Here is a 13881-nt window from a genome sequence, read left to right as displayed (position 1 = left end):
TGCTGTGCTCTGGGGAGACCCCCCTGCAGCCCTGATCCAGCTCGGGGGCAGCAGCACAAGAGGGACGTGGAGCTGTTGGAGCGAGGCCAGAGGAGGCCATGGAGATGCTGCGAGGGCTGGAGCAGCTCTGCTCTGGAGCCAGGCTGAGAGAGCTGGGCTGGGGCAGCCTGGAGAAGAGAAGGCTCCTGAAGGGGAGACCTGAGAGCAGCTCCAGTGCCTGAAGGGGCTGCAGGAAAGCTGGAGAGGGGCTTGGGACAAGGGATGTAGGGACAGGCCAAGGGGAATGGCTTTAAGCTGCCCGAGAGGAGACTGAGATGAGCTCTTAGGCAGAAGCTCTTCCCTGTGAGGGTGCTGAGGCGCTGGCACAGGGTGCCCAGAGAAGCTGTGGCTGCCCCATCCCTGGCAGTGTTCAAGGCCAGGTTGGACACAGGGGCTTGGAGCAAGCTGCTCTAGTGGAAGGGGTCCCTGCCCGTGGCAGGGGTTGGAACTGGGTGAGCTTTAAGGTCCCTTCAACCTAAACCAGGCTGGGATTCTATGATTATACCTTGGGAAACACAAAACACTCCATCCTGCTGGCTGGCATACTGAGGGAAACAGCACTGTGCATCATGGTGTGCTCAAGCACATGGGGCACCCCCATGCCAGCATGATGGACACAGCGCCAGCCTTGGTGGGGCCAAAACACGAGCAGAAGCTGCGGCAGGGACCAGCACCGCTTGCAGCTGCTGGCATGCATCTCTGCAGTAGACGGCAGGTTGCAATGCCTGAGCTCCTCCCTCACTCCTATGGACCAGGAGTTAAAAAGCACATGGCAAAGCATCCCCCCAGCCAGGAGAGCCCCATGGGAAGCCAGCAGAGAGGGTTTGTTCTTTCATTTCTTTGCACCATGGTTTCCATGAACAACACCGACCTCCGGGGCAGGAGTTTCCTGGCAGCGCTGGGGGCTCTGTGGGACCCTTGTCCCCCGTGCAGCTGGGAAGGGCCGGCCCCGCTCCAGCACAGCGAGCAGCGGCTCATCCCAGCCCTGATGCCATGGGGGGTTATGGCTGGTGGAAACTCCCTCTGAAACCCCAGTGGGAAGTTAAATCCTTGAGGACCCGGCCGCTTAGAGCACTGCTGCAGTAGGGGTGTTGGGGGCACCCATCATTAACACTGGCAGCGAGAAGGGGAGAGCTTGTGGGTCCTTATCCTGCGTCCCCGAGGCTGGGTCCTGCACCATCCACCCTGCACACAGCGCTGCCCCTGCTGCACACCTGCACTGCACAGCCCTGTGCACTCCCCAGTGGCATGCTGCAGTTGCCCAGCTGGATGCACACAGCGGTTGCACCGCTGGATGCACACCTCGCTGGTACCTGGGAGCCACCCCTTCTCTGGAAGGACGTGCTTTCTGCACCCTGTTTTCCTGCAGGTTTTCTTTTTCATCCTGTTTTCCCCTCCAGGATCTGAGCCGAGGCCATTCCAACCCGTCTGGGTGCAGCCAGAGCTGCTGGGAACGGGGAGAGCACTGGGAAAGGGGAGCAGGACCCATCATCTCGCTGCATCAAGCAAGGAGGACGCATCACACTGCATTGCTGCCTCTATGTGGAGCCGCTTCTGATGATGAAGGAAACCATGCAAACCCCATGGGGCCCTCAGGGCCAGTCAGTTTCGGATGGGAGGATGATAAAGCAGACCCAAGAGGCGTCCTCGTTCCCTGAGAAAAGGACAAAAAGCACCAGTAAGCTGCCCTGCTCCCCAGCTGGGATTTCCCACCCCCAAAATGGGAGGAAAACAGGAGGGATTCGGGTTAGCTTCGCAGCATTGCTGCCACCAGGGTGTTTCTCTGCTGCTGCAAGAAGGAGAAGTGAAAGGAGCTGTTATTTCGGTGCCAGAGCAAGAGCACAGTGTTTGCATGCGCTTGTGATGAACCGGTGTGGCAGAACGAGGTCACTGGAAGGGAAAGAAAGAAAGCAAGAGAAGGCTGGTGGAGGGATGGGGGTGGGACCGGGGCACCCTGTGCTGTCAGCCCCACACCGGGGGGCCCCACGTCCCAGTGCCATCCCTGCTGCTCTGGGGCTGGTTGTTCACCTGCAGCTCCAGCTCTCTGCTGCCTTCTCCACCCGGAGCTGCCAATGCTCTTCCACTCCAATAACCCCGTGCCCCAGCTCTGCACATCCCCGGGAGCCACGAGCGCAGCGCTGGCTGCAGCAAAGGCGAATGGAAACGATGCTCAGGGGGGGAATTCATGGAGAACAATTTGGGATCGGCATCATCATGAAGTCTGCACCTTACACCCATGCCAAGGTGCTGGGAGAAGCACCCGGGAGGCTGCAGCCCCACTCCCAGGGTTACCATCGGCTGCTTGAGGCTGCAGCCCCCTTCCAGCCAGATGAGAGGTGTTGGCATGAAAGTGTCCCCCAAGAAGTGCTGGGTGAGAAGATGGGTACGGGATGGGGGATCTGCACTTCCACATAGCTTCTATGGAGCTAGGGAGTGCTGGGTCTCCTTCAGGTACCGCCAGCTCCCCAGCATCACCCGCAGCAAGAGCAGCCGAGGGGCAGTCCCTGGTCCCACCCCCATCCCCTCATTTCCCCCCCCCCCCCCACCAGCAGGATGTTTTTGACTGGAAATCCCGTTGTTTTGGGTCAGGCCGGGACATGAAAGCATCCCTGAGCCCCGGAGCCGCCCTGCACCGGGCGCAGGCTGCGCTGCGGCCATCGCCTTCCTGTCTGCATCCGCCTTCCTGTCGCCGCTGCCACCGGCACGGCCCTGCTCAGGAAGGAGAAGGTCTCCACATGGAGAGGGTGGCCGTGCCCTCTGCCTGCGTCTCTTCCCCTTTGTCTCTGCTGGGGTTTGGCCATGGGAGGGTTTGGTGTTACCGGTGCCAGCAGCCAGGTTGCAGCCGCTGTCGCTTGCCCACAGCGACCTGTTAAAGAAAGCAGCAGCCACAGGGCAGGGTCATGCTTTCGTTTATTCACTTCATATAAAAATCTCTTTTAAGAATGCATCTGAACACAATATATAATACTATAACATACATTGTGTGAAACTTGGAGGGGTGGGGGGGACAATAAAATAACCACCTGGAACAATGCAGTGTTCAACAGACATACAAACCCATTGATCATGCACAACTGTGCTATTTTCATTAACTAGTTAGTCACAAGTTGGACCAAAAGCTTGAAACATTATTTTACAAACTGAGATTTGACACGGCTCACGACTGCCGGACAAGCTTTGTCAGAAGAAGTTTCACAGCACAATTATTACATCAGTTCACATTGGGTTTTGTGGCATAGAAATTCACATTGGGTTGTTCAGAAGGCGGAAGGGGACGTTTAAAAGCCAGCCCCGTTGCGGGGGGTTCTTTGCTAGGGTTCCTTTCTCCAGGTTTTTTTCCAGCGTTTCCATTCATTGCCATGGGGTCTGGGTCTGTGAAGACGAACCCCCCCGCAGGCAGCTGCCACCCGAATGCCCTCCCTGGGTTGCGTCTGTCTCTTCAGCTATGTTCAGGTTCGTGTATTTTATGCAATATAAAAGGTTAGAAGGAAGGGGGGGGGGGAAGGCAACTCTTGTTCGAGTTTTCTACCCCTTGAACATCGCCGCCGAGAGGCGATGCCGGTTCATATATAAATTAATAACTTACAAAACATTACAGTATGTACATTACGTAATAAATACACTGTTATAAACAGTAATGGAGGTGTTAGAGCTCAAGGCAGTGCAGGAGGACGGCGGCGGACCTAAACCTAGGAGACGTGGAGGGGAGGAAACACAAAGATCCGAGCGTGCAAATTCCACGGAGCCCAGGCGCTGCCATCCCATCGCGCCGCGCTGCCTCATCACTGCTTACAGGGGTACGGCAACAACCTACCCTCTATCCTGCTCCCGACAGAGAAGAACGCCCCGCGGAGGAAAACCCACTGCTATTCCTAGCAAGCGAACGGAGGTGGTGCATGAAGTGACTGTAAATGGGTCGCCTGGGGTAGCGAGAGGACGATTAAAGGTGCAGCAATGCAAAACAGAGAGGGTTTCCCCTTCCGTTTAGTCTGTAAAAGTGATGAACTGCAATAAAGTGACAGGTATTGCCATGGAAAAAAGGAAGACTGCTTCTTGTAACAGGAAGAATCAAAAAGGAATCCGTCAATTCTGAAACACTTCTGTGTCGCTTTTGATACTAAACTCCGTGTATTTCGTTAAGAGACTCTTGAAAAGACATGAAAGTGTTTACAAAGAAGGCACACAGGTCTGCAGACAGGTGGTCAGGTGGACAGCTTTTATATGGAGAGTTATTAATCAGTAGTTTCTATCAGTCTAACTGGTATAAATTCCAAAGCTAACAGTATAAAATCTCTCAGTTGTGTGTCATTTACTCTTCAGTCACGACCCGAGCCAGCTCCAGGACAGCAGGATGCTGGGAGCTGACAAGGATTCAAACCACAACGTCAATCACCTGTTAATTTCCTGAGCAATCATTCACTACACGATCTTTAACCCTGACTCCAATCTCAAGTAGCTGGGGAGATCTGTCAGCCCGTGTTAGGCACAGGCCTCAGACCCAGGCTGCAGGCAAGTCCGTGAGACTGCTGCATGCTCCTCAAGTGTTTGAAATCCACTCACACGGGCGCAGGACATTATGTGTCCACAGGAGATGTGTCTTCTGTCACAATCTCTATGTTGGCCTCCCTCTGTGAATCCTCTTCCCCTGGCTCGGCCACGCTGAGTGTCTTTGTATTGCTGAAGTAGCCGATGCTCTCGCCGTCCTTCTCCGGTCCATCCGAGTCCTCCTCCTCCAGCGTCAGTTCAAACTGGAACTTCTCCATCAGGCCCTGGCAGTCCCTGCCCCGCTCCTCCAGCGGAGGAGATGGGCTCTGAGGTATCATGCTCTGGTACCAGTTCCTGTTGTCCTCCAGCGTGTCCAGGATGTCCTGGGCATCGGGCTGCACCAGGTCAGCCCACGTCTCCCAGAGCGGATGGACGATGTAGTCAATGAATCCCACCTAAGAAACACAGCAATAAGCATGCTTAAGGAAAGGGAATGGCCAAGATGGATCTAAAAGGTTCAAATGATGTTAACAGATGAATTTTACAAGCAAAACACCCCACCCCACCCAGAGCAAGTCCCCAAACCAGCACAGTCTAATTGCAGATATAATGAAGATGCTGCGAGGGCTGGAGCAGCTCTGCTCTGGAGCCAGGCTGAGAGAGCTGGGCTGGGGCAGCCTGGAGAAGAGAAGGCTCCTGAAGGGGAGACCTGAGAGCAGCTCCAGTGCCTGAAGGGGCTGCAGGAAAGCTGGAGAGGGGCTTGGGACAAGGGATGTAGGGACAGGCCAAGGGGAATGGCTTTAACCTGCCCGAGGGGAGACCGAGCTGAGCTCTTAGGCAGAAGCTCTTCCCTGTGAGGGTGCTGAGGCGCTGGCACAGGGTGCCCAGAGAAGCTGTGGCTGCCCCATCCCTGGCAGTGTTCAAGGCCAGGTTGGACACAGGGGCTTGGAGCAAGCTGCTCTAGTGGAAGGGGTCCCTGCCTGTGGCAGGGGTTGGAGCTGGAGGAGCTTTAAGGTCCCTTCCAACCCGAACCAGGCTGGGATTCTATCCTCTGACACCCAAAGCCACACCTACAACATTGGGTCAGGTCAATGTCTTGTCCAAAATCAAATCCTGGATGAAAGTTTAAAGGCAGGAGCCACTGGGAAACTCAGTGATGGAGCTGCCAATCCCATCCCTGGCTGCCTGCATGATTCTAAATATCCCTGGAGATGTCTGCTCCTGACCAGGGGCTCAACCCCTGCTCTGGGAAAGTCAGGGCAAGCCATCACTTTGAAGACAGACCATGCCACTGAGGGGTGCCTCTCACCAGCTGTTAATGCAGAGGGGCAGTTTAGATGGTTATTGCCTCTACCCTAAGCATCAAGAAAGTTTCCATGTCTCCAACAGGATCCCCTGGTGGCTGTGGACAAGGCTGGTGTATTTATGGCAACGCTGCCATTACCCCAGATGTGTATGGATGTGGCTGGCAGCTGTGAAAACACCAGTGCTCCCAAGGCGAGCCACCGAATGTCACTGCTTTTAGGGACTAAAGGTTGACCTTTCAGTGCATTTTACAACAGTGTGTGGTTTGTACCTATTCTGAGCTGCTTCATGCCCTGCATCTTTAAACACTTCAACACTTCTGCTCTACTTTGCCAAGGCAGCCACCGTGGTTCTCTGTGGAGCTGGTAGAGGTTTCCTTTCCCTTCACTTCGGTTTGGAACGAGTGCTGAAAGCAGGTCAGAAGTGCTCCTCCTGCATGAAGGAGCACAGAGCACTGCTGCCTGAGTCCCATGGAATGACATCCAGAGGTGGAAACGATGAGGGCTGTGGCCGAGCCCGTCAGCCCTTCCGCTGGCTGGAGCGTAAGCTCTGAGCTAAATCACTTTTCAATTGTCTGAGTAAGAGGACGTACGTCCAGGATGGAGAAAACTCAATGGCCATAAAGAGGATTGAAATTCTTCCGTCTTGGCAGAATGTGTCACTTCTTGCTCTGCTGGACAACATTTCTGTGCAGCAGGAAAATGGCTCTCAGAGGGGCCAGGCTCAACGTGCAGATGTTTGCTTTGGAAATCGCACATGCCTCCTTCAGACACAACAGGATGTCAATAGAACCATTAACATTCAATTGTAACGTACTGGGGAGGCAGCTTAAACAAAAAGGTGATGAAAATTTCCTGCAGCACATGTTCCAGAGCACTTTTAAAGTGAAGAAAGAAAACCCTTCTCTATGCTTAGCTGATGGCTTCACCACCACCCAAAACGCTGCAGGGCTACCCAGCACCCATGGTGAGAGACCAGTCCCTTTGGAACCAGGCCACTGTTTCCTCAAACAAACATCCCTAATCATGGAATAGCTGGCCAACTGGCTGAGCACTGATCTTAAAGATTTTGATGTGAAGAGGTAATATATGAAGGCAGGTTGAGAAAGTTGGGGCTGTTCAGCCTAGAGAAGAGAAGCTGCGTGGAGACCTCAGGGCAGCTTCCAGTGTCTGAAGGGGTCTACAAGGATGCTGGAGAGGAACTCTTCATAAAAGACTGTAGTGATAGGACAAGGGGTGGTGGGTTCAGCGTTAAACACAGGAAGTTCAGGTTAGGACCAAGTAAGAAGTTCTTTACTATGAGGGTGGAGAGGTGCTGGAATGGGCTACCCAAAGAAGTTGTAAATGCCCCATCCCTGGCAGTGTTCAAGGCCAGGTTGGACACAGGGGCTTGGAGCAAGCTGCTCTAGTGTGAGGTGTCCCTGCCCATGGCAGGGGGTTGGAACTGGATGATCTTAAGGTCCTTTCCAACCCAACCCATTCTATGATTCTCTGATCTAGAGCTTTGCAATACTTGCATACTATATTCTAACCAATTCCTTATTTCACCCCAGAACAGACATGCCACCTCCCTTTCCCCTCTGCCACTAGCTGGGATTTCAACAGTAGCCATTTTGTGCAACTCCTGTTCTCTCTTGCATGGCAAAAATGCCATTTTGAACCTCTATGAAGTGCACATGTGAAGCAAGAAATTAACTGGGGCTCACATGAGGAGCACATGGGCCTTTTCCGGCCAAGCCTTGCTGAAGGATTCATTTCTCATTAGGTTAACAAATAAGACAGATTTTTCCAACAAAATCACCATGTGGTTGAGTGAATAATTTTGAAACCACTTGGCTTAGCCCAAGAGGACATTTGGAAACAATTATCATCAATTTTGTTACTTATTCAAGCTGAAAACCCTGGACGATGACTTGCCGGAGTCATTTAGAAACAACAACCAAGACACCATTATGTAAAGGTTGGAAGATGTTGAGGCAAACATCAAATTACCAGCTTCATTACAGACTAACCGGGTGAAATTTTATGGCCTGTGCTACACGGGTCAGGACAAAAGCTGACCTTGAAACCATTTAATCTATGAATCAGAACGAGGGATGAGCCGGTTCATCTCAGAAAAAGAGACGTATCCAGCTCCTTTTGAGGTTTATATTGACAGAAACAGGTATTTCTTTGATATATATTTCTTTGATATACCTAGCACACAGCAGCTCCATCAACCTCGAACTTAACTGGACAGATTGTGCAGTGCACAACTGTTCTGCACAAGGCTGAATAAACACCTTTTCAGTGTCCTCAAGCTGATCTTGGGGGTGGGAGAAGCTCCTAACCCTATGGTTCAATGCAGCTGGCATTGCTATGAATGCCTAACATGAGATGCAATGGCAGTAGGTTTAGGAGGTGCTAATTAAGGAGGCTGGGGGCTTTGAAGGCAGAAGGAGGGGGAGATCAGAACTGCACTTTTTTCAGCCTGGGGAACAAAAGGAAACCAACTCGCTCTGGAAACTGGGACACAAACAGCGCAAGATGAAGAGGCACTGGAAATGATTTGATGCCAAGGGGGTAGATAAAGGAGCCTGAACAGCCTTGTGGGTCTAGATGGGCTTCAGGCACAGCTGGATGTCAGGGTCAATCAGAACCAACCCTCTGAACAGCTGGCTCTTTGCCTGATTGTGCTAGAGAAAGCAGATGAATTTGGTCTGTGCTTTAGAAACACAAGCCTGGGCAGTACAGACAGGCAGCTCCCAGCCAATTACCTGGGATTTTTCCACTGACGCTGTGTGTTTGTCGCACATTGGGCTGATTTCCATCCCTCTCTCTCGCTCTTTGTCTCCCTGCTGGAAGAACTCCTCCATGATCCTGTCCGTCCATTGCCGGTACAGCTCCAGAGACTTTGTGGGATTACTCAAGTCTGCACAATGTACCATATTTCGGAGAACCTGCAATTACATTAATCAGAAAAGTCATAAAATCAAATGGAAAAAAGAGGATGGTTTCAAGCTGTATCTGCTTGCTTAGTTCAGAACATTCAACCACAAGGCTCTTTGATTATGCAACAGCCTCCAAAAGTATTAACATCCCAACAGCTCCATATATGAGACTGACTGCTATGGCCCACTTCAGGAGTGAAATATGCCCTATGTTTTTCAGGCATCTTACACAGGGTGTAGTTGTAGCCATGTGAATTACATCATATGGGTTTGGTTTTGAATGCAGGTGCTTCCCACCATTCTGACTTTATTTCCATGCTCTCAGGTGGTTAAATGCTCCTGCTTCATTAAATGAGTAATATCCCTTCCACACACACACACACACACAAAAACCGTGGCTGCAAGGACCTGGACAGCAATGGAGTGACCCGTTTGAACATCAGCAGTCTTAAATAAATGTAAGGAGAGGTTTCCCTGCTCTTAAGTTGTCCATCAAAAGCGGAGAGAAGAGCAGGGTATATCTTGTCCCACTAACTATGAAACCCTGCTCCAGTTTTAATAACTGCTTCGTTATTTCTGCAAATAAAGGATTAGATGACACAGGGACACTAACTTCAGCTCACTGTGAGAGCTGCTTTAGATAAGGGGTTACAAATTAAGTTCACAATGCTACGGCAATCTTTTTGACAGGAGAAACAAATGGGAATAAGCAGCAAGGAAATTCAGGAGCCCTCAAAAACTCAGCCTTGTAAGGCTGATCAGCTTCAGAAGAACATGCATGTTTGCAGCTCCATGCTGTAAGCGCTCAAACATAACCCCATTTATCTAAAAAACATGGGACTATCTTGTGCCTCTTTGTGGTGCACAACAGAAGAAAAATTAGGTCAGTAGCTTCTATATTTAAAAGCCCCAGTAAAAACCGGAGCATGGTTTCATAGAATCAAGGAATGGTTTGGATTGGAAAGGACCCTAAAGCTCCTCCAGCTCCAACCCCTGCCACAGGCAGGGACCCCTTCCACTAGAGCAGCTTGCTCCAAGCCCCTGTGTCCAACCTGGCCTTGAACACTGCCAGGGATGGGGCAGCCACAGCTTCTCTGGGCACCCTGTGCCAGCGCCTCAGCATCCTCACAGGGAAGAGCTTCTGCCTAAGATCTAATCCAACAAAACACATAAAATCCAGGAACCCCGGCTGACCCACCTGTATTCTGTCTGTGTAGTTGTCCAGGAGGAGGACCCCTGAACTGGTCACTTTCTTGGTTTCCACCATAGTCTTCAGATCAGCTAACAGACTCATATGCTTGGACATATCCGTGGCCAACACCTTTGCAGAAGTGAAAACAGGATCTCAGTACAGGCAACCATAGAAAGCAGCCACTCTTTTGTTTAAGAAGAGGAGCAATGTGTGCATAGCTCATACCATGTCAATGACCATCTTCCTGAGTGTCTGACGCTGCTTCTTGGTCAGGTTCTGGAAGATGTCACAGTGCTCCTCTTGAAGCAGTTTGAAACCCACGGCAAGATGGTGGTTTTCCAAGACAGATTCATCGTTGTACATCAGGGCGAGCTCAGAATCTAGCAAAAGCAACACAAATATGTGAGTCCTGCCCGTGAAAGGTGTGATTTCAGACAGCAAACCCTTGTCCTGAGTAATGAAATGTTGATTTCTATGCGATAAATTGGGAACAGTTTTCTTCTTTGGCCTCATGTGGGCCAACAGCGTGCAGTTTTCCAATCTGAGCACATACGGATATAACATAAACAGCCCTTTGCTCAGTTCTAATGAACAAAATAATACTTGGTTGACTTAGTTACAGGCTTCAGAATCACTGACAACAGAGAGCATGAATCCTACGAACACACTTTCCATAAAAGAACAATACCCATCTCTTGGAATCAAGATACATGCTTAGGCTGTTGCAGAGCACAATGTGAACCACAATATTTTGCCTCATTGTTGTCAATAGCAATAGCGTTATTTCTCTTTTATTAACAATAAAATTTGCACTCAGGCCTGGAAGAATTATTATGCATTAGCAAGTAGTAATACTCATAAGCTTCAAGGGCACTTTGCAAATTGTTCTACAATAGCTTCTTTTGTTAGGAATTTCATTGTAATTACTGCTTATTTCATAATGTCTGAGTAGTTTACTGCACAATAGTTTGAGAAAGTCGTAATGGGTGACCCCACTGTTAGGGAAAATGCAGTTCCATTAGATTCCAAGTTTGAGGATGAAGTTATGACTGTATCTGAAACAAAACTCACTTGTGTTAATGAGAAATTGATTGGAGACCCCGGGGTGATCCACATCATGAATTGCAGCTGCAAAGATTGCAGCGAGGATTTCCAAATCAGTGAAGACAGCCTAGGAAAGAGAAAAGGAATTTATCAGAGAAGTCCTCGTGTTTTATCTCTCAGCAGTTTGGGAGGCTGATGTAGAGAAAGAACTTGTGCTTTTTAAATGAGTTTTCTGAGGGCAAGACATTTAGGCAGAAGAAAGGTCGACAAAGCAGCATGTGCCCTTTTCAGGTGAAACAGAGATTACAGGTAAAGCTGCTGCTGAAATTTCTCACTGGTGATTTCCCTGGCAGTAAACTGAGCCCTCAGAAGAGCAGAGAGCACACAGCCTCTTGCAAGTCTCGGTGCTACTGGCCACTGACTCAGCTTGAGTTTTCCCTTCTCTATTCACATAGGCAATGCAGTGCTTGTAAGCCTCCATCCCACCTTTAAAGCCGACAAACAGCTGCCCAACACAAAGCACTGAGCTCAAACTGGGAAACTCACATCCAGTGCTGGGGTAGAGAGCAGAACGTGTGTGGACTGGGCAACGTCAGCAGCGTGGAGGCTGTTGTGGTAAGCCACATCAGAGTGGTAGTGGTCTTCTAGTGTCATCATGTACGTCACGAAAGTGTCTGATGAGATCTTGAATGTTTTCAGTAGATCTCGCTCCTGTGTAATAAATGGTACAAGGATAGATGCAGGTATCAGATGAGGGTCTCATACAGTAGAAGGCAACAAGACAGGAAGCGATTAGGAGCTCAAAGAGTGTTGTAAAAGAGCAGCAGATTTGATCAGAAAACCACCCACCTGAAATATCGCGTACATAATGCAGGTGAGCGGCCGGTTGTGGGAATACCTGGCCACATTGAAGATGTTGAGACCCCACTTATTCAGATCCTCCAGTTCCTTTGGAAAGGACAAAAAGAGAATGGTTACAATCTTTTCCAAGGCAATCCTGCCTTTAGCACTTGCTCTGCATCTTTAGCATTTTCCAAATGTTTAAAGAGATGCAAATTCAATGCTCATTGTGGGAATTAGGTGAGTGATGAACACATGGACTTAAAGCACACCAAGACAGAGGAACTGGAAAGGGCTGATGCCAAAGCACTTGTGCAAAGAAATGCCATTTGTGTGGCAGGGGAATTATGTGTGATGTGAATTTCCAGGCTGAAAGAAGAAATGCCCTGACAAAGGCCCCACAGCCAGACTGCTGGACATGGCGGACATGGTGTTGTTATAGTTTCCTATGTCTGATAACTGCTCTCCTCAGCTTCCATCATATTTTTATTATTATTTTAGGGATATTTCCAAGGAATTTACTAACACAGAATATGTTGTTAGGGCCTGGAGCCATTAATTACAGTATTTGTAATGGCCACATCACTTCAGGGATGCCAATTCCAGTTTTACGAGGGGATACGGTCCAGCCAGCCAGTCCATCCCCAGCTTCCAGATAACTCCCAGTTCCCACAGAACTGTCATACCTTGGCCAGATGGTCTTCCTTTTCTGTCTTCACACCAAATCTTGAGATGCTGGTGTTATTTAAGCTTGAACTATGCATTAATTTTTTCACTCCACTGATCTGTGTCATGAGCTGCTGTTTTTTCTTCTTCTCTCTGTCTTTCTGGGTGGGAGAAGGAATCTCCACATCATTCTGCTTGTCTGTAACCAAGAAAGGTGGAATGAGTCAACGCTGTTTGCAGTGTGAGCACCATCACACCCCGCAAAACGAACCCTTAGCTCTGCTGACTAAGTTCAAGCCCACATGTTTCTGCTGGGGCCTTCTCTATTTTGGGGACTGAACTGAACCAAAAGCAAAGCAAAACAGTCACATAACCTCTGTTTGCCCTTGGCAAGCCTGACCCTTCCCACTGAGCCCTGCTGGGCTGCCTTCAGCACAGCCATTGTCAAGCTGCATCACTTGGGGACACGGCACATGTCCAGGACACAGCTCTCCATGTCTGAAGGGCACCAGGCTCTGCTTATGGATAGAGCTCAATCAATTTTTCTTTCCTATTTTCAGGAAAATAAAATGTATATTCAAAATAACACATTTTTCCTCAACAGATTAGGATGAAGAATAGATATCAGATTGTATTTTCATATCCCTTTTGTTGTTACTTATTAGGGCCAAACTCATCTCCATATCCCCTGCTCTTAAAACACCAACCCAGTAACAAATTGGTGTCACTGATTTATTAAAGGCTTGCCCTTTACTTATGTATAGAGTATCTATAACATGTATAACATATATAGATGAATATATTATATATAAAATGTATATATATGTATAACATGTATAACAATAACAAGTATAGGCCATATTTCTGTTGTCAGGCTCAGAGACAATGACAATATTAATGCACATTAAGTAGGCATCTATCTAGGAGGGCACAGACTTGGCTGTGGAGATGGGTTGAACAGATAAATCTATCCACATATGCTACTGACTGCCTTTCCCACTGATTTATCTGCTGCATTAGAATGGAGATAGAGCGGCTCATTACTTTCAGGCTAACCATGAACTCTTAGGAGAGGATGCTATAATCTGTTCGCACCTTTGCATCTCTGAGGACCTCTGGAGGACTAAACATCGAGGCATTAGTTACCTTTGCCTTGGCTTAATTAAAAACCTCTCAAGTAAGAACTACCAGTGTGTCTGCAACACTGCAATTAAGAGGGAAGCCATTATTCACAGCCACAGTGAGCTGACATCAGTGGGTGTTTCCCTTGTGTCTTTCTGCTGAACAACAGAAGGACTTTCCTCTATATAATCTCTTTAGCAATGACTAACACCAGGGCAGTGTAAAATGGACACTCTTGAACAGAAAGGTCCAGTTTGTT

General features: G+C 49.2%; 1 protein-coding gene across 6 annotated transcripts in view; it reads right to left on the bottom strand.

Annotated features, from left to right (window-relative positions):
• Nucleotides 1-2931: 2931 nt before the first annotated feature.
• Nucleotides 2932-13881, bottom strand: part of PDE4B (phosphodiesterase 4B) — a 222865-nt gene continuing 211915 nt past the window's right edge. For all 6 annotated transcript variants that reach the window (XM_061469704.1, XM_061469705.1, XM_061469706.1 and 3 more), the window contains 8 exons: nucleotides 12521-12699; nucleotides 11844-11942; nucleotides 11541-11705; nucleotides 11022-11121; nucleotides 10176-10330; nucleotides 9957-10079; nucleotides 8585-8767; nucleotides 2932-4979 (listed from right to left, as the gene is read on the bottom strand). In XM_061469704.1, the coding sequence (XP_061325688.1) occupies nucleotides 4614-4979; nucleotides 8585-8767; nucleotides 9957-10079; nucleotides 10176-10330; nucleotides 11022-11121; nucleotides 11541-11705; nucleotides 11844-11942; nucleotides 12521-12699 (1370 nt within the window). In that variant the 3' untranslated portion in view covers nucleotides 2932-4613. The remainder of the gene's footprint in view (nucleotides 4980-8584; nucleotides 8768-9956; nucleotides 10080-10175; nucleotides 10331-11021; nucleotides 11122-11540; nucleotides 11706-11843; nucleotides 11943-12520; nucleotides 12700-13881) is intronic.

Source organism: Pezoporus flaviventris, unplaced genomic scaffold (genome assembly GCF_033815535.1).
Source record: "Pezoporus flaviventris isolate CSIRO_AGI_PZ_B2104156 unplaced genomic scaffold, CSIRO_AGI_Pfla_v1 ptg000059l, whole genome shotgun sequence".
In the NCBI taxonomy this organism is placed as follows: domain Eukaryota; kingdom Metazoa; phylum Chordata; class Aves; order Psittaciformes; family Psittacidae; genus Pezoporus; species Pezoporus flaviventris.
The sequence above is the reverse complement of the archived record's forward strand: the minus strand, read 5'-3'. Positions and strand labels throughout refer to the sequence as shown.